General features: G+C 38.8%; 1 protein-coding gene across 1 annotated transcript in view; it reads right to left on the bottom strand.

Moving 5' to 3' along the window:
* SRC (SRC proto-oncogene, non-receptor tyrosine kinase) overlaps positions 1-19,955 on the bottom strand; it is a 116,443-nt gene that overhangs the window by 41,789 nt on the left and 54,699 nt on the right. The window contains exons 2-3 of the mRNA XM_081946718.1: positions 3,185-3,430; positions 1,900-1,999 (exon numbers count right to left, since the gene is read on the bottom strand). Of these exons, the coding sequence (XP_081802844.1) occupies positions 1,900-1,999; positions 3,185-3,422 (338 nt within the window). The 5' untranslated portion in view covers positions 3,423-3,430. The remainder of the gene's footprint in view (positions 1-1,899; positions 2,000-3,184; positions 3,431-19,955) is intronic.

The raw sequence follows: 19,955 nt of genomic DNA, 5'->3' as shown, positions 1-19,955 counted from the left end.
AATAAGATGAAAATCAATCAAAGCTATGTATAAATTAAATAAAGGCAAAGGTAAAGATTTCCCTCGCACATGTGTGCTAATTGTTCCCAACACTAGGGGGAGGTGCTCATCTCCGTTTCAAAGCCAAAGAGCCAGCGCTGTCCTAAGGGGTCTCCGTGGTCATGTGGCCGGCATAACTAAATGCTGAAGGTGCATGGAATGCTGTTACCTTCCCACCAAAAGTGGTTCCTATTTTTATATTTGCATTTTTACATGCTTTCGAACTGCTAGGTTGGCAGAAGCTGAGACAAGTAATGGGAGCTCACTCTGTTACACATCACTAGGGATCCGAACCGCTGACCTTTCTGATCGGCAAGTTCAGCATCTTAGCCACTGAGCTACCGTGTCCCTGATAAATAAATTAAATAGTAGTACAATAAAAGAACAGTTTCCATTTGAGGGGAAGGAGTGGTATTAACATAATTAATCTCAATTGTTTGTCCTGCTTTGAAGACAGTGAGGTTTGTCTGTGAATCTAAAGCTAAATCTAAATAGTGAATCTAAAGCTTAAAAGCTTAAAAGAATTTTGTGAAACTGATTTGGTGGTTATGAAATGGAGAATACAGACATTCAAATCTGCTTAGGTCAAGGGACTCTTATATTAACATAGGATAGCAAAATATGTTTCAAAATTGTAAAGTTGGAGGGGCATATGGGCCATCTCTATTCTTCCATTCAGTGTGCTAATTGAAATTAAAACATTCCCACTAAATATCTGGCCAATTTTTGCTTAAAGCTGTTCACTAAATGAGAATTCACTGCCTACCTTAGTTCTCCCATTATTTTGCTTCATTCTTTCTTAATTCAGTGCTATTAATCATCTTCATACAATAATAACAAACCAAACATCCAATCTGGATAAAGTTTGGCTATTATCCTAGTAACTCTCAATGCAGAAAGAACTGCAGCACAGCACTTAAAATAGAGAAGTATAACACTTGATACAATGCTCTCTTTACAAGAGAGAAGGAAAAAAGGGAATTAATTAACCCACTGTCTTTCATAAACATATCTTGTTGTTCAAAGTAACTTTAAGAAAGAAAGAAAGGAGGAAGGCTTCAAGCAGAAGTTCAGATAGGTTACAAGGCAGATGAAATGTTTAGACAGGGGACTAATGAATGAGAAATATTTCCAACAAGGAAGCAGAAGGAGGGACCAATATCTGCCCTGAAAAGTCTGTATCTACCTGTTCAATTAAATAGCAAATGATACCACTAATTGGTCATAACATGTTTTAAATAAACTGTATCGTCTTCAGTTTTTATCCTGCCTATCTTCGTGGTGATTTTAGGTCAGCCTTCACCAACTTGGCACTTTCCAAATACTATCAGACTACAAGCCCAGAAATCTGTTTAATTGTAAAGTATTGAGCCTGACAGTTCCAGCATACTTTATAATACAGCAGTGCATGTGGCAATGCCCATTCTTTTAATTTGACTACATTTGTTTTTAGTTTTTTTAAAGTATCTAGAGAGAATGCTCCTTAGAAAGTTTTTTTTTTCTGTGTTAAAATGTCTATTAGCATAAATTGGGATGGACAACCTGTCTCTTTCCAATCACCCAGTTATAATTCTCAGCATCCCTCACCCTGGACCAGGAAGACTAAGGCTGTAGTTTAGCAGCATCAGACGATATATATATGATCCACCATATTTTTTTTAATCTCCAGAAACACCAGAAACTATCTTGGAATTGCTTTCTTTTTAACACCCATGCTGTACATTACAATAAATACTTCCAACATAATATTTTAGAGAGAAAGAAGCTTTACATTTGAACCACTGCAGCATTTCAGTACAAAAATCTGGCTCAACACCTGTATCAAATACAAAAGTTCTTATAGTGACAAAAAGTACTTACGTGTTGTTAAGGATTTGGAGGCGTTCCCCTTTTTTGAAAGAAAGATCTGATTCTGTCCGTGATTCATAATCATAGAGGGCCACAAATGTTGTGACTCCACCTGGAACAACATACATTCACACAATAAACACAATAAATTAATCAGCATTGTTACTGTATTATGAAAGGATATGTAGTGAATATATTGAATCTTTTTTTGAAAGCATCTCAGTACATTCAGCTCTATCTGTACAGGGACCATTTCTGTGTATTTGATAACCCTCCTTTTCTAGATAATAAAACATATAGATATTCATGAGCAAATAGAGTATTCTGTTTCTCCTTCTAACGTAGTCATTATTCAATAAGAAATTTTGGCAATGGTTTAAATATTGTATGTAATTCTAATGTCTTCACAATTTTATAATATAGAATCATAAGACTGGAAAGGACCTTGAAGGTCTTCTAGACCAACTTCTTGTCCAGGGCAAGCTCTAGTAATGGAGCAGGAGATGAGCTTAACAGCTCTTCTGGTCAAGAAAATGCTCCTTATTTTGAGTTTGGAACTTCAAATCATTGGAGATATGAAAGAATAGCTTCTGCAAGCACAAAAATTAAAAACATGTGGTTGGCTATATTTGCACAACACACTGAATGAAGAGATTGGCCTCATAAAGATATTAAATCAGTATCTTGGCTACCTAATATCTCAGTGAACTGTGCTAATGCAGCCGTTATGTAATATGTATCCAGGCTGCGTAATTTATAATTTACTATTGCACGAAAGCTTAGAAACTGGGTTAATTGAAGAAACCATGGGGAAGCCTTGAAAGTGCTCTTCACTTTAATTCAGCCATCAACAAAGAAACCCTTTGATGAGTTCCACAAAATGAACATCGTTCTTCTTCCACATACTAGAGTAGATCCAGTGCACTACTGTACATCGAAACAGCTGCTTCACTGGTTTCAATTGTCCTCTGTTCAGGCTGGCATCTGCACAGAAGACATTTCCACCAAAACAAGCTGGGAAAAGAGAATGGGTTTGCCACAACATTTCAGTTGGAGGCACTAAGGAAGTGCATCTTGCTCCCTCCCCCCCTCCGACTCCCATGATATAGACTTGCTTTATCTGATATAACCAAACCACAAATTGTGTTGGCTTGCCCAGCCCTAATAAGCAAATTGTGTGAACTTTTGATCCCTGCATCTTCTTAATCCTAACCCTCAGTTTTAGACATAAAAGAAGTATATTTCAGATGACCAAAACTCGCTTAAAAGTTCCTCCTGTGACAGAAAACATACTGACCAGCTAAAGCACCACAGCGCTGAGGAGAAGTGACCATATCTGATGTATTTGATCCCCCAAAGAGCTTTGGTTCTGTAGCTGTATTTCCAAATAACCGGCTAGGGGTACGATGAGTTTCTGGAACAGTGGTCTTGCTGGGAGTTTGAGAGGTAGAGCAGCTGCCATGTATGTTTTCTGTGGAGTCCAAACTGCGTCTCCGTTGGCTAGGGTCTTTGGGTTTACTTTTACTGCTCCCCATGGTCCAAGCTGCAAGAGAAGAAGACAGCAAAGGCAATATTATATTTTTTGCTATGGATGGAAGGTTCTTCGATTCTGGAAGACGCAACAGGTTTTCTGACTTGTTGGATGGCCAGGTCAAAAATTAAGCCATTAGGATGAAGTGGCTGCTTTAAAGGAAGCATATTCTGTTCTGGCAATTATTTGTTCAGAGCAACCTGAATACACATGGGAAAGCTTTTATTCTGGCTACTGTCTCTAGCTTTGGACTTACTGCTGAGCCTCGAAACACAAAAGCAGAAGCTACCTCTGTTATTCCATGAATAGATCCTTACAAACGCTGACTGAAATAACCAGGTCCTCCTTGATTTTCTAGGCTTTAATTTCAGCTCCAGTAGTAAAGAAAAGCGTTTCAAGGGCAAGAAGAAGGAATTTAAATCTTCCTTTGGATTTTCAAAAGTTGGCCAGCATAATCATACGGTCCATTTAGCTTCATAATCTATATATGTCCTAAAGCTTAGCTGCTCTGGATAAAAGCTTAAAGTAGGTTCAGGCTTAGGCCTGACTGAGCATATTATTCAAAGCATCTTTCCCAGAGGGTTGCTGCTGAACCACATTTGCCTATGTAGTACTGTAACAAGGGGTGAGTTCGACCTCTTCCTGACATGTTTTCAAGGATTTTGGTTGAAATATACACAGTAACAAAAAGAACAGTGCTGTAGTTGTCATATCGGTTCCGCCAAAGAACAAAAGACAAGAATTATGCCCTCGTCCCAAGATAGCAGCAAATTAAATCAAACATATTGTCCCAAACCACATCATAATATCTAAGGCTACAAATCAAATAAGAGCTATGCCTTTTCTAATGATGCAAGAATGAACATCACCAAGAAATCCTGTCCATTTTTCATTGTGTATGTATGTATGTATGTATGTATGTATATATATATATATATATATATATATATATATATATATATATATATATATATATATATACACACACATACATACATACATACATACATACATACATACATACATACATACATACATACATACATATATATATATTGGCTTTGAAGAGATCCCTAAGCATTTTGAGTAGTGACCTAATTCATAGGCTGGGTTCAAACATCAACCAAGCCATTCCGAGGCTTGCTCGTTTGTTTCTACTTGGCTTAGCATGATGATTGAACTTACATATAATCTTTTGCAAATTGCAGATTGCATGGTTGGAATGTAATGTGAGAAGCAAACCAGTTGGTTTATTGAACGAACCATGGTTAAATAAACAACGATATAAAACAAAATACGAATTCAGTCGTGCACTTTTGAGATGAAGGATTGACAAAGATGGTCAAAACAACATGCAATCTATACCCCATTATTCCAACAGAGGGTTTTGGTGGAGGAACCTTCAAGTGGAGGGGATGTTGTACACAAGGATTCTTTAGTTCTTTTATTAGAGATTGCTCCCCAATCACACAAGAACTTCCATGCTAACAACTGCCCTAAATATATGCTGTGTATTTCTGATCCTTTTTCTCTATCTTTTTGTGTTGGCTAAGTATGCACAACACACTTAACTAGGGCACTGAAATTTCTAGATTTACATAATACATTAAATCATTGCCTAATCAAAGTCCTGGATTTGCACATTTGTGTGGCTAAGCCACACAAATAATAAGATTCAAGTTAAACAAGCTTAGTTATAGTATACTGAAGAATTAAATCACTAGGCTTTTTGCTGATCTGATTAAGCATGGGTCTGTGAATGCAGCCATTCTAGGTTCCTTATATATTCCAAGGTATATGCTTTAAAAGCACTTTTAAACATCTATCTTCCCTTTGTTTAATGACCTTGCAATTGATTTTACACCTGGTTTGCCGGTGATGTGAATCAAACATGAATGTTTGACTGGAGAGGAGGATTCCTCTTCTCCTTGTGCTTGCCTGTTTTTAAACAAAGCGAGATGAAGTGCTTTTGAAAGTAGCCTGCTATCTCAAAGCCTCCTTTCTGACATGGCATAATAATGGAGCATTTCCTGCAGCTGATTTACTAATGAGGACAAGTCCAAACTGGTAGTCTTCAGAGGGAAGGGCTGCAAAAGGACAAGATGACTGTTGCAATGAGTTAGACATTTTCTGCCCTGATAGTAAGGCCCTCAGTATGAACTCTGTATTAAAAAAAACATGGGCAGTATTGTATTATTTTAACTGCATTTACAAGCAAGCAATAATGGGATTTGTTTAGTAAACCTAGCCATTGTTGGAGGAATCAGTAATATGGCATCACATTTTACCTCTAGCTAAATATTAAGAGAAATTAAATGACTCTACCCTGCACTTTCTGTGATTAATCCCTAGTTTTGGTCAGGCATGAATGTGTCCCCAAAGCACTTGATGAATGCCTGAAAGGGTGGAATGTTTTGTAAAATAGACTCCCCTGTGTCATTTCATTCAAACAAAGGCCAAATTGGCATAGACCACGCTTATCTTTATAACAGAATATTATAGACAGAATATTATAAACCAAATATTGGTTTAACTCCTAGAAAATTTCCAATTTGCTGTCTAGATTTAGGACATCAGTGAGCGTTATCAGTAATTAGATCATGTAACTCTCTTCCCCCAAAAGCTGGCCTCTATTCAACTCCCACATTCTATAAAAAATGAGAATTGTTCAGATAAGGAGAAAACAAATAAATATTAAGTTCTGTATTTCAGGTGACTGCGAAGAAATAGAATCCTTTCATTCCCACCTCACTCCTGCTGCTATTCTGTCAGCACTAATCCTTTCATCCTCCCCACCCTCCAGTCAGAACCGATGAAGCTTCTTGGATAAGAAGCTAAATGTCTTCAGGAAAAAAAGGCCAGTGGCTTTTTGAAAAAGCACCTTTTAGACAATCATGACCTGGATGACTGAGAATCTCCCTTGATCCCTTGTCGACTGAGAAACTCCCTTGATATAAATGAAGGACTGCAATCAGAGTCTGATTAGATAGATTTTTCAGTGGGCTTCAGAATCAAGCAAATTTGTATCTATGACTGCGTTTATTTCTTCCTGTTGCTCTCAGTCCCAAGCCTCTAATCATTTACTTCTTGGAGTTGTTGTAAAGCTTGCTTCCAATCCTCCTAAATGTATTTTTAGCACTTTATCTTTTCGTTAGTTGTGCACTTTGCCATTCAAGTGATACTTGAACTGTGTTCTAAAGTTGTGAAGATATTTTAAACATAATGAAAATGAGCAAAGCTCTTTTTAAAAGCAGTATACAAATTATGTTAGTGAAAAGGAATAATTCATGCAGAATCCAATCTGGGTTGGTCACAGGGACCAGAGGTTAAGTCTTCTGAGCTTTCAGACTCATGCTGAAGCGCATCCTCAGGGAAATTCTCTCTCATCAGAATGTGTGATTTAAATTATTTATCTGTAGTATTTATGTGCTGCCTTGTTGTGTATGGCATTTAGTTTTTGATTGGGGTGTGTTGATGGTCTGTTATTAAGTTGCTTTTTCCTTGTTCTCCAAATCCTTGGCTTCCAAGTACCTGATAAGCTGGTGTTAAACCAGAACTCCTGTTGACTGACAACGGGCCTGCTTCCCAGACTTCAATCATTTCCCTGGCTATTGTTGTACCTTCTTGGCCAACAATCTTAGTAGCTGTGAAACAGAATGTATGTCCTTGTTCATTGCAATGTGAGGCTACCAACGGACACTCATCTGAACATTTGTAGTCTTACAATGTGCTTCCTCCCAATCTGTCCTACATAGTCAGAGGAGTAATCCATGCAGGGGAGCTGGTAGAGTCCGAAAGTTCAGAATCCTAAACCTCTGATCTTGCACCAATCGAGATTGGATCCTCAACATTATCCTGGGTCATATACCTATTTGCCTTCATTCAGAACAATTTATCCCTAATGCTGCTATATTTCCTAACAGATTATCCTGATGGACTCTTCCTTCTCGACCTTCCATCAATGACAGCATCTATGAATGTATACTGCATGTGTTCTCTCTCTCTCTCTCTCTCTCTCTCTCTCTCTCTCTCTCTCTCTCTCTCTGTGTGTGTGTGTGTGTGTGTGTGTGTGTGTGTGTGTGAATAACAGAAGAGTTTCCAATTTCTGACTATGAAAATAGGATTATAGAAGTATCATATTTTGAGATCTCTCCCTTGGAAAAATAATGCAAAATGACTACCCTTGGAAGAAGAAATGCACAACAAAATAAATCTAGGAAAGTCGTTAACAATGCCAACTTTCTTCAATGCCTCTTTCATCAGTTTTAAAACAGTTGCCAATTCTCTCTTAAAAGACCATGTTAACACTAGAGCTAGAATTAAAGGATAGAGCATAAGCTCCTTACATATACACACCACATTTGTAAATCACTGACAGAAGGAGGAGGAGGAGGAGGCTGACTGCTTTTGTGACCTTTCATGCATGAAGAAGGGACAATTCTCCGCTCCACTTCTCTAAGTCAGTAGGACAAGAAAAGGAGGTGAAGGTTGTTAGTACCCCATGGCTATATCAACCCAGCTTATGCAGCAAAGTCTTTGATAAAGAAATAATGCCATTTTATCTAGAACCCACAAGGTCATCCTGACAGGAAGAAATCAAAACAAAAGGAAATCTAGTGAAGCCAGCATTTTTAATGTTGTAGTAAAATTCTTGCACAAAATTGTGTCCTACAAAGAATCAGAGTTGAAAAGACTCCATAAGCACATGCATTCTTGATAAGCCTACAAGATGAAGAATAAGGTAGATCTTCTGCTTTAATTTTTTTTATGGACTCTCCCAAAGCTTTTGACTGGCTGCTGTTGAGAAAACAAATAGGCAAAATTGCCTGGGTCTTAACTTGCCACAAAATTTCCCCCACTGTGTGTTTTACTAGTTATATTCCTCACAGTTGTGTCTTTTATAAGAGTTAGTAAAAGCACTAGCTCTTCAAGTAGCTATATACTGTACCTAAAGTGACCAACTTTTTTACAATGAAAAGGAGGACAAGTAAATTGGAAAAAATATATCGTAAATAAAAGAAATATTTTATTCATTGCAACAATAATACACTAAAATATGATATATGTATAATAAAAACATTTGCAACATTTTATATTGTAATTATGCTTACATGCCTGTTAATTATTATTTAAATGAGTACTTTTCCATTGAATTAATATTTTTTGTCAATGTATCATCTTCTAACAATATATTGGAAATATCTGAACAAGAAATATCCTTCATATTGAATTTTACAGCAAGTGCTGCAGCTAGAGTATCAACATTCAATCTCAATTTCTCACTTGTCGAAAAATCATTGGCAATTGAAAAAAACTCTTTCAACTGCTGCATTAGTTCCAGGGCAGCACAACGTAAATTGAACAAGTATAAATAAATGTTCACATGGAATATGTTCATTTTTGAAATGGCTGAAAATATCCACCCATCTTTTATCAATTTCAACATGTTGATTTTCCCATTGTATTAATTTTTCAGAATTTAAATATACATTCAGTCTTCTAATTTCTTCAAAGAGACAATTGTTGTCTATTTTAATGTCTAGCATTTCTTTAATGTCTAGCATCGAAAAGGAGGACATGTAGGAGGACACTTTTCGAGGGAGGACAGAACTTACAAAAGAAGGACTGTCCTCCCTAAAGGAGGATGGTTGGTCACCTTACTGTACCTGTGATGGAGAACCTATGGCAAGCATTCCCAAAACGGCCTGGCATGCATGGCCTTGCCTGTTCATTTTCTAGGCTTCTGGCATGCATGTGCATGTGTTGATCAACTGTCCTTCACGTGCGCAGCAGTGCCAAAACCCGGTGTGCACCTGTGTGCCAGCCAGCTGATTGTCGGGCACATACGTATGTTAGAACCCGGAAGTTAGGACTTTCCGGAGCGAGATCCCGACAAGCATGTGTGTGCATGAGCGATGTTCCCGCACAACCTTTTCAGCACTCAGTGTCAAAAAGGTTTGCCATCACTGCTATATACAGTATTAAAGGAAGAGGAACTCAAGTATTTAAGCTTTATTTGTTTATTTAGGTGGATGTAGAGGTGGTAGGTCCTGCTGTATTTGAAAGGAATCGTTTTATTTAACATGGATTTGTCACTAGGAGGTTAGCTCTGACATTCATTAGGAGCAGCTAGCTATTTCTAATTAAAATAACATTTTTCCATGTAAGAAATTGTCTTCCTTGAGTTCCTCCCTCCTTCCAAACACACAAACATTTACCCACTTCATAGGAAACCAGAGGACAGTGTCAGTAAAATCAGCACACTTTTTGAAACGGCAATCAACAACAGGGTTATAAATTAGAAAGATTTGATTTGAATCTTCTCTCTGGCTATGTTATTTTAAACATAAAACTATGTCATTATTTGTTTCAGCTCCTCTGCAGTTAAGCACTGCAATTATGACTCTTTTTAGTCATCCTCAGTTTGTTTTCACCAGCGCCCAGGAGAAATGAGAAAAGAATTAAAATGGCCAGAATACCCACGGTTTCTCTTTCTCGAACTATATTAGATAAAATAAATGATTTATTACCAACAACAATGCTTTCAAATCATAAAACAAATTGGATCCAATTAAGTTCTTCTTTCTTGGGGATGGGCTACATTATTAAAAGAAGCTAAAAACAACATATGGAATAACACATATTTGATAAAAGCTTGCCTTAACTATACAGGTAGTCCTCAAGTTACGACCACAACTGAGCCCAAAGTGTATGTTGTTAAGTGGAATATTTGTTAAGTGAGTTTGCCCCATTTTATGACTTTTTTGCCTCAGATGTTAAGCGAATCACTCCATTTGTTATGTTAGTAACATGGTTGTTAAGTGACATTGGCTTCCTTATGGACTTTGCTTGTCAGAAGGTCACTCATCTACCTTACAGGACTTCTGGAAAATGATACAAACTCAGAACTGGTTAAAGCAGAAGGTTACATCCAGCCTTCAACTGAAAATGAATACACAAATAGATCAGCCCTACATTTTCTCTTATCTGAAATTTTTCTGAGAAAGATTCAGAGACAGGTGCCCATCTTCCTTTTATAAACAGTCACTAGCTTATCTAATAATATCTGACCCTAAAGCCCTTAGTTTGGTAAGCATATTTTAGTTGTAGGGGAATAAATCTAAAATCTGGAATGTCATAGAGCAAACTATCCCAAATAGGTACCCTTGTGAGTTTTTAACTCCAAAATGTTTTGCCGTTAGGCTAGTTGGGAATAAAAGGATTTATAGTTCAAAATATCAGGAGGGCACTAGGGTACAATATATTTTGCATAGAAAGTATTGAAAGATTGCCAAGCAATAACCCCAAACAATTGCAGTATTCTTAAAGACGGATATTGTAAAGCTTCCTAATAGGCTGGGAGCTATCATAAACCTTCTATCATGCACCATCAAGAAAATGGGCAGTGATTAAGCCTGAGCATAGAGAACTTCTGGTCAACAAGGAAAGAAAGGACACTTTATCTGAGCCTAAATTTGACAGAATTTATTTTCTTTCTTTCTTTTTTTTGGGGGGGACACAGAATGAGTCCTGTATGGTGTTTTGTGTTATATTGGTGTATCTATAGCAATAGCACTTAGACCTTATACTATTCCATAGTGCTTTACATTACTCTCTGAGCAATTTATAACATCAGCATATTGCCCCCAACAATCTGGGTCCTCATTTTACCAACCTCAGTAAAATGGAAGGCTGAGTCAACCTTGAGCTCCATCAGGATCAAACCTGGCTGTAGGCAGAGTTAGCCTGCAATACTGTATTTCAACCACTGTGCCACCACGGCTCGATTATTATGATCAATATATCAATGTATGGATCAAAATAACTGAAACTTAACACAAGATTTATACTGTGGGGAAAAAAGATGCTTGTTTAGGAAACTTAGGACATTGCATTGTATTTTCTTTATATAAAATACTGTTTCTGGAACTACCGTATGTTTTCCTCGGTTGTTTCTTGAAGTCTCTTCCAAAGGATAAGAGAGTAGGTGCCAACAAAATGTGGCAGATAACGCCACAATTAAATGGGAACACTAAAGCCACCTGGACTTCAGGAGCCAAGACTACTGATGGGTTTACAGGTTCCAAAATGCAAGGTAGCAAAAGAGTCTGATCTGCAGATTGCAAAGAAGGAAGAACAAAAGATGATTCTAAGATAGACTTCCCAGAACTGATGCCATCCAGAATGTCAACAGCTGGAATCCCTCAGCCATGCAGCCAACAGCCATGCTGGCAGGGAAATAAGTTCAATATCTCTAGAAGGTAACAGGCTGAGGAAAGCGACACACACTGGGCAAGAAATAGTGTCTAAAGGACATTTGTCAGCACAACATTTATACACAATACAATACAATAGCAGAATTGGAAGGGAACCTGGAGGTCTTCTAGTCCAACCCCCTGCCTAGGCAGGAAACCCTACACCACTTCAGACAAATTGCTATCCAACATCCTCTTAAAGACTTCCAGTGTTTGGGCTTTCACAACTTCTGGAGGCAAGCTGTTCCACGGATTAATTGTTCTGTCAGGAAATTTCTCCTCAGTTCTAAGTTGCTTCTCTCCTTGATTAGTTTCCACCCATTGCTTCTACCCTCAGGTGTCTTGGAGAATAATTTGACCCTCTTCTTTGTGGCAACCCCTGAGATATTGGAACACTGCTATCATGTCTCCCCTAGTCCTTCTTTCTCTTAAGCTAAACATATCCAGTTCCTGCAACCGTTCTTCCTATGTTTTAGTCTCCAGTCCCCTAATCATCTTTGTTGCTCTTCTCTGCACTCTTTCTAGAGTCTCCACATCTTTTTTACATCGTGCTGACCAGAACTGAATGCAGTATTCCAAGTGTGGCCTTACCAAGGCATTATAAAGTCGTATTTACACTTCATGTGATTTGTGTAGAGTTATTTGAACAATTAAACACCAGGTCCAGAGAAATGACTTTTAAGTCTTAAAATATATCTCCTATTATTTAATCATCTTTTTGCCAGAACCCCATCCCACCATACTGTACATCATCGCTAATTCAATGACAGGATGCTAAAAGGCTCTACACAGATGATTTCCAGATTGAATCACCAAACAAATAAACAAAACCCACCCCTGTGGAATAAATACTTCAAAGCGAGCAAATAAGTAGTGGGTTCTTCAGGAGAATTGTACACATGGGTGTTAAAGAGAATTGTAGTCTCATGTATTTTTTAAAAAAACAGTATAAGCTTATATGGTGGCTATGAACTGTAGCAAAACAGAGCAACTGCTTTATTTTACTGGGCCATATTTGTTTTCTAACTATTTCCCCACGTTTTAAAGTGGTGTTTGATTAGGAAAATAAGTAGCATTTGACTGACAGCATTTTAAGAAAGGATGTTTTATAATGTTACTCAAAAATAAGTGTGCTGTACGAAGGTAGGCTGTTTGAATTAAGTGTTTTAACTAATGATTGCAGTATATACAAATAAGCCCAGCCCTTTTTCTGGATTTATGACATTGTATTTGACTTTGAATAAAGGACATCTTGCGACCATAGACTGAACCTTTTCTTTTTTAATGATATACCTACAGCTAGGAAAGAGATTAATTATTATTGGAATTTTTAATTTCAATTTGAAACGCAGTTCGAATACATTTTTATTACTTCACCTGCAAATACAGACTATAAATGCGGTATTAAATTATTCCAACCTCTGCATTTCTTTACATTAATAAAAAGAGATGTTCTACAACTGGAGATAGGGTTGATGGTGATGCAGGGCCTTTGATTACTGTATCAGATGCTTCGCTTTAGAAAGAAACCCGGCCAGAACAAAGAAATAGAAAAGTCAAGATAATATCTCCACTAAATTTGATAGATTTAAATAACATTATTTTTTAGTAAATTAGTAGTTAATATGATTACTTTTCATATCTCATCTTCAATAGTGTCAATTATTTTTTAGTAAATTAGTAGATTTAAATAACATTATTTTTAGTAAATTGGTAGTTAATATGATTGCTTTTCATATCTCAGGGAGGGCAAGACAATGCTGTGAATCCATATGGAAATGTCAGCCATAAAGGTAGTTGTGAAATCTTTTTACTCCAGCCACTATAGCAAGCGCCTCTTTTTCCAAGTGGCTGTAATTGTATAATGTTCTTGAATAAAAAGCTGTAGGGGATTCGCGGCCATCAGGCAACAAATGGGTTAGCAACACCCCCACCCAATAGGGGGAAGCAACGCAAGATAAGACTACAGGCAAGGTATCGCTGTATTGGGATTAAAAGGAGTGAATGCCAGGAGGGCAGCCATTGCTAATCTTCTGAGGAGATGTAACTGTTAATTTCGCCTCTGAGGAAATCGTATCGCTAACGCGCCTAATTCCCAATTCTCTCTATTCTACTGCCTCTGTTCCAACAACATCCCACCTTTGTTGCCAGTGTTCAATAGTGTGAACATTGGAGGTGGGTGTGGACAAATGAGGCGAAACAGCTTTAGTTCAAACGCTTTATGAATATCGCTAGCTAACCGCAACTGCTTTAAACTATGAATGAACAAAACGGAGGTTTCCCCGTGTGACAGCTCCTTAAATACCCCGCGGTCAGACGGCTTAGACAATCAACACCCAGAGCGGCTCCCTCCTATGACACGGCATCGAACAGAGCTGAATATGTACCAGTTTTATTATGTTGATTATGTGCCATGGGTTGGTGTCAGTTCTTAGCAACTACATAGGAAGATTTTCTCCAGGATTATCTGCCTCCAACTTGGTTTTTCAAGTTTTCCAAAATACATCCCTCCCTGCTGTAATTGAGCCTATATATCCATGATGGCAAACTTATGGCACGCATGCCAGAAGTGGCATGCAGAGCCATCTTTCTGGGCACACCAGCTGTCACCCGCTGCTCTTCTGAGTTCCAGCTGGCCTTTGTACATGTGGGAGCGTTGGAAACTGGAAGAACAGCTCCCGTGTGCATGTGCGTGCTGGGAAGCTGAACTTCTGGCATTTGGCATGCACATGCATGCTGGCCAGCTGGTCTTCACACACGCATGCACATACCGGAAATCGGAAGCTCAGCTTCCTGGCAGGGAACTACTCTTCTCATCTCCAGCGCTCCAGCGTGAACATGCTGGGTAGCTGCTCTTTTGGTTTCTGGCGCTCCCCCACATGCGCATGCTCCTGTTTCAGCACTCAGAGCCGAAAAGGTTCACCAACACTGCTATATACCTTTCTATTGTTGTTTTCTTCATCTCTTTTCTTCTATCTTTCCCAATATTCTAGACTTCTCCAGAGAGTTAGATATGCATATAAAATGTTCAAAGTATGGCAATTTGAACCTGGGCTTTTGGGCTTTAAGTGAGAACACTGTGTTGATTTGATGATCTATTTGTTTTTTTTTCTCCTGGCTAACCACAGTTTGTCAAGTTAGTTGTCAGTTAGGCAGGGGATTGGACTAGAAGACTTCCAAGGCTCCTTCCAACTCTGGTATTGTATTGTATTAAGAATCTTCTTCAACATCAAAGCACAAAAGCTTCAGTGCTCTTTCTATCCTGATTCTTCAAAGTCCAACTTCCACTTTCTCAGAAGGTTCCAAGGATGAAGTGTTATAGGCATTTCTTTAAAACCCAGTTTCTATGCTGTTGTTTTTCATAGCTGTAGCTTTCTCTAACCATTCTACTTCAATAGACTTTTAAAAACTTATTTATCTTGTTTTTATTTTGCTTTATCCCTAAATTCAGCATTCCATTTTGGGATTTTTTTAAATAACAAGAAGTATAGAAAGTCTTTTAAGACTTGCAAATTAATTTTATTTATTTATATTTTTTAAAAAATTATACAGCTGCCCAACTTACTCTTGGTGACTCCGGGAATCTTACAAGAATAAAACCCCAATTTAAAAAAAACAATAATCCCCCAACCCCCAAAGAATATGTAGCATTTTTTTCATAGCCAAACTCATATTTGGAGTCAACTTTTGCCTTGGATCTGCAACCAATATAAAGGAATAAGAAATGAATGTGTTGGACTGCAGAATCTATTTTTTAAAAAATATTAACCATTCTTGCTTGGCTTAATAAATGTTGTTGTTCTTAGTCGCAAAGTTGTGTTCGACCCATTGCGACCCCATGGACAACGTTCCTCCAGGCCTTCCTCTACCATCCTTCTTGAGTCAATTTAAGCTCACGCCTATTGCTCCAGTGACTCCATCCAGCCACCTCATTCTCTGTTGTTCCCTTCTTCTTTTGCCCTCAATCTTTCTCAGCATTAGGCTCTTCTCCAGTGAATCCTCCCTTCTCATTAGGTGGCCAAAGTACTTGAGTTTCATCTTCAGGCTCTGGCCTTCTAAAGAACAGTCAGGATTGATCTCCTCTAGGACTGACCGGTTTGATCTCCTTGCAGTCCAAGGGACTCGTAGGAGTCTTCTCCAGCACCATAGTTCAAAGGCCTCAATTCTTTGGCGCTCAGCCTTTCTTATGGTCCAACTTTCACAGCCATGCATTGCAACTGGGAAAACCATAGCCTTGACTATACGCACTTTTGTTGGCAGGGTCTCTGCTTTTTAGTATGCTGTCTAGATTTGCAATAGCTTTCCTTCCCAGGAGCAAGCTTCTTTTAATTTCTTGGCTGCAGTCCCCAACTGAGGTGATCTTGGAACCCAGGAAAATAAAATCTGTCACTACCTCCATTTCTTCCCCATCTATTTGCCAAGAATTGAGAGGGCTGGATGCCATGATCTTAGTTTTCTTAATGTGGAGTTTCAAGCCAACTTTTGCCCTCTCCTTCTTCACCCGCATCAAGAGGCTCTTTAGTTCCTCTTCATTTTCTGCCATTAGAGTTTCACTTTCTGCCAATAAATGTTGGGACCCAACTAATTTGGAAAGAAGCAAAATGGTGATTTATAATTTATATCTTTATACTGCTAATTTTCCAGAGAGATTTTTTTCAACCTGGTATAGTTTGGTTTAGCCATTGTTTCCTTAAAGCAATTAAAACGTTCCTTTAGAACAGCAGGAGGGAACCCTTTTTTCAAGGACAACATTGCCTTAGTGGCAGGGTGGTCCAGTCCCTGCAGAAAATAAGTGAGCCTTTCCCCCCTTTTTTTCATCTATCCCATTTTCTCCTGGTCCAGTGGAGGGGGAAGTTGTTGCCAGAGGAGAGCTTTTTTAATTGCATTTAAGTACAGGACACTCTGGTTTCATTTTAATCCTTAGTGGGGTTGTTTTCTTTTGTGTGTTGGTGCTTTGTTTACATATCCACTGATGCAATTCACTTAAAAACACTGAGGAGTGCTCTCTTGGGGAGGGGGGGAATGCATATCTCAGCTTATCCAAAATTCCCCCACTATTTAATCACTTACCCTAGGGATGAGAAATATATGATTATTGGCTTTCAAAATACATACTGTCCCCAGAAGACAATCACTCTAGCGCTTAAAAATTTAAAAAAAGGGGGGGGATATGACTTGGATCCTTTGTAAGAGACCTCTTTTTGCCAATCAACATTTTGTGAAAGGGGAAAATAGAAACGGTTGTTTTTCATCTCCAAAACCAGGCATCAAGCTATCAATGAAGAACAGGAGTTGTATTCTTAACTCTCATGAATTGAGCTATATTTGTATGAATATATAAGTCTTTCTCTAGCTGATGTGCTCAGGCGCTTTAAATGCTGACTCTGGCATGCTGACTAGGAATAAATGCAAGCTGGAAGGAGAAATCTTACAAGAAGCCCTGGGAGATAAATCCTATTCATTTTGAACATTCTGCAATAATTTAAAAAACGGTTTCCTTAGAGCTGATGAAAATTAATAAGGTTGCAATGTTATAATTTTACCTGAGCTGACTGTAATTAAAAATTACCGAAATGATAGCAAACGCTTTAGTGAAGGTGTTGATTTAATGTGTGCCAGTAGTGAAAGAGGCAAATTCTACACTGGTGATCATTAGGAAAGGGATGGAAAATAAAAGTATCCATGTTGCAATCTCTTATACAGGTCTGTATAAGATATATTCCTGCATGTGGAATATGGAATATAGTTTTGATTGCCAATTCTAAAAAAAAAAGGATATAATATAGCTGGGAAAAATGCTGAAAAAGATTGTCACAATCAATCAAGTGAGGTGCTAATACCACTATAAAGTCTTAGTATGATTCTTCCTTTACTTTATTGTCATTGTATGTATATACACATTATACACATACAACGAAATTCACATAACACCCAGAGACCAGACCCACACAATCCCCAAACACACACATACACCCACCAAAAAAATTCCCTGCCCCTAAACCACCCAAACATCCACACAACAGACGAAGTAGTGCTGTCCAATAGCTCACTGATGGCGGCCCTTTAGTTCATTGTTGAGTGCAATTATAGCTCTGGGATGAAAGCTATTCAGAAGACGTGTGGTCCTGGTTTTAATTGTTCTGTATCGTCTGCCAGAAGGCAACAGTCTAAAAAGATTGTAAGCAGGATGGGAAGAGTCTCTGAAAATGTTATTCAACTTCCTCAAACATCGAGATGCGAAGATATCATTCAGGGCTGGTAGCTGGAGCCCAGTAATATTCTGGGCAGTTTTAATGATTCTCTGTAGAGCTTTTTTGTCTGCTGCAGAGCTTCTCCCATACCATGCATGAATGTCGTATGTCAGGACACTCTCAATAGTGCTGCGATAGTGGGACAGAAGTAGATGCTGAGATAGATTTATCTTCTTTAGCATTCTCAGGAAGTACAGCCTCTTCTGTGCCTTCTTCACTAGCATGTTAGCATTCATGGTCCACGAGAGGTCTTCCAAGATATAAATGCCCAGAAATTTAAAACTACCAATCCTCTCCATCTCCTTGCCATTTATGTACAATGGTAAATGTAAGACCACACCTAGAGTACTGCATCCAGTTTTGGTCACCACATTGTAAAAAAGATGAGGAGACTCTAGAAAGAGTGCAGAAAAGCACAACGAAGATGATTAGGGGACTGGAGGCTAAAACATATGGTGAACAGTTGCAGGAACTAGGCATGGCTAATCAAGAGAAGGACCAGGGGAGACATGATAAAAGTGTTCCAATATTTGAGGGGTTGCCACAGAGAGGATGGGGTCAAGCTATTTTCCAAAGCACCTGAAGGCCAGACAAGGAATAATAGATGGAAACTGAACAAGGAGAGATTCAACCTGGAAATAAGGAGGAACTTTTCTGACAGTGAGAGCAATCAACCAATGAATAGTTTGCCTTCAGGAGGGAGCTTCATTACTGGAAGCTTTCAAGAAGAGGCTGGATTGCCATATGTCAGAAATGGTGTAGGAGGGTCTGCTTGGGGGGGGGGGGGTTGGACTAGATGACCTCCCAACTCTGTTAATCTGTATCTATAATCATCAGGTGGCTGAAAGGTAGGGAATTTTCCCTCTTTCTCAAAACTACAGCCAGTTCGGAAAAGATTTAGAAGAGGCGAAAGAAAGAACTTCAACAAGGTGGTTGGCTTTAAAAGAGGATTGGATCGATTCATGGATGGAAGAGAACAGTGACGTGCAGTCAGGGGAGGCAGGGGAGGCAGAGCCTCACCGCTCTCATCATGAAAAGAAAAAAAATGTAAAAGGGAAAAGGCGAGTGCTGAGGTGAGGCTTTAAAAAGCCTCTAAAAAAGGGAGGACTGTGACAACTTTGATCTTTGCAAGCGTGCAAGCAAAATACCTCAGGATCACGGTGACGGGGACAGCAACTCCTTCCGCTGCGCTGATCTGAGGCTAGCTCTGAGGAGCCTCCTGCACACGCGGTCCCATTCACTTCCTTCCTGAGCCAACATGAAGGGGACCATGGCTCGCGCTGATCTGAGGCTAGCGCTGAGGAGTCTCCAGAACAGCGTGGCTCTTTTCCGCAGCACAGCAGAAGGAGTTGCTGTCCCCGCCACAATGATCCTGGGGTATTTTGCTTGCACGTTTGCAAAGATCAAAGTTGTCACAGTCCTCCCTTCATGATGATCATTTGATGACGTCAGTGCCTCACCAGCCATAAACCTCACCGCACGTCACTGGAAGAGAAATATGTTTTGAAGTCTGAATGTTATCTTTGAATTGGTCGACTGGCTTCCAAATATCAACTGCTGAGAAAAGGATATGCACCAATAACTCCGGGTTGAAATGAGGGATCCTTGGTACTCTCTGAGATTGATTGTTTTCTTGCAGACATTTCATTAACCAAACTAAGTAACATCATCAGCACCTAGGTTTGGTAATGAAATGGCTTCAAGAAAACAACCAAGCTCAGAGGACACCAAGGATTCCTCAAAAGGATATGTCCCCATCACTCCTCCTTGAGAGAGGAGTTTGGTTTGGTAGAAAAAATATAATAACTAATTTGGCCTCAGCCTCAGGGCTATTTTTCTGTTTACTTCACAAATTATCATACCAACCCAAAATATAAGACCTTGGGGAAATCCAAACTAAATCAAAATTTGCCTGCTTTACCTTGCACAAAATGCTTTTTTTTTAAAGGGAGAGGAACTGTAAAGGGCTTTTTCAGCCACCCCCAAAATTAGAGCTCCTGGGTCTTTATTTATTTTGAATTAAAACAAGAA

Source organism: Natrix helvetica, assembly GCF_964273705.1.
Source record: "Natrix helvetica genome assembly, chromosome: 3".
In the NCBI taxonomy this organism is placed as follows: Eukaryota; Metazoa; Chordata; class Lepidosauria; order Squamata; family Natricidae; genus Natrix; species Natrix helvetica.
Note: the sequence above shows the minus strand (reverse complement) of the source record. Positions and strands in the feature narration are given on the sequence as shown.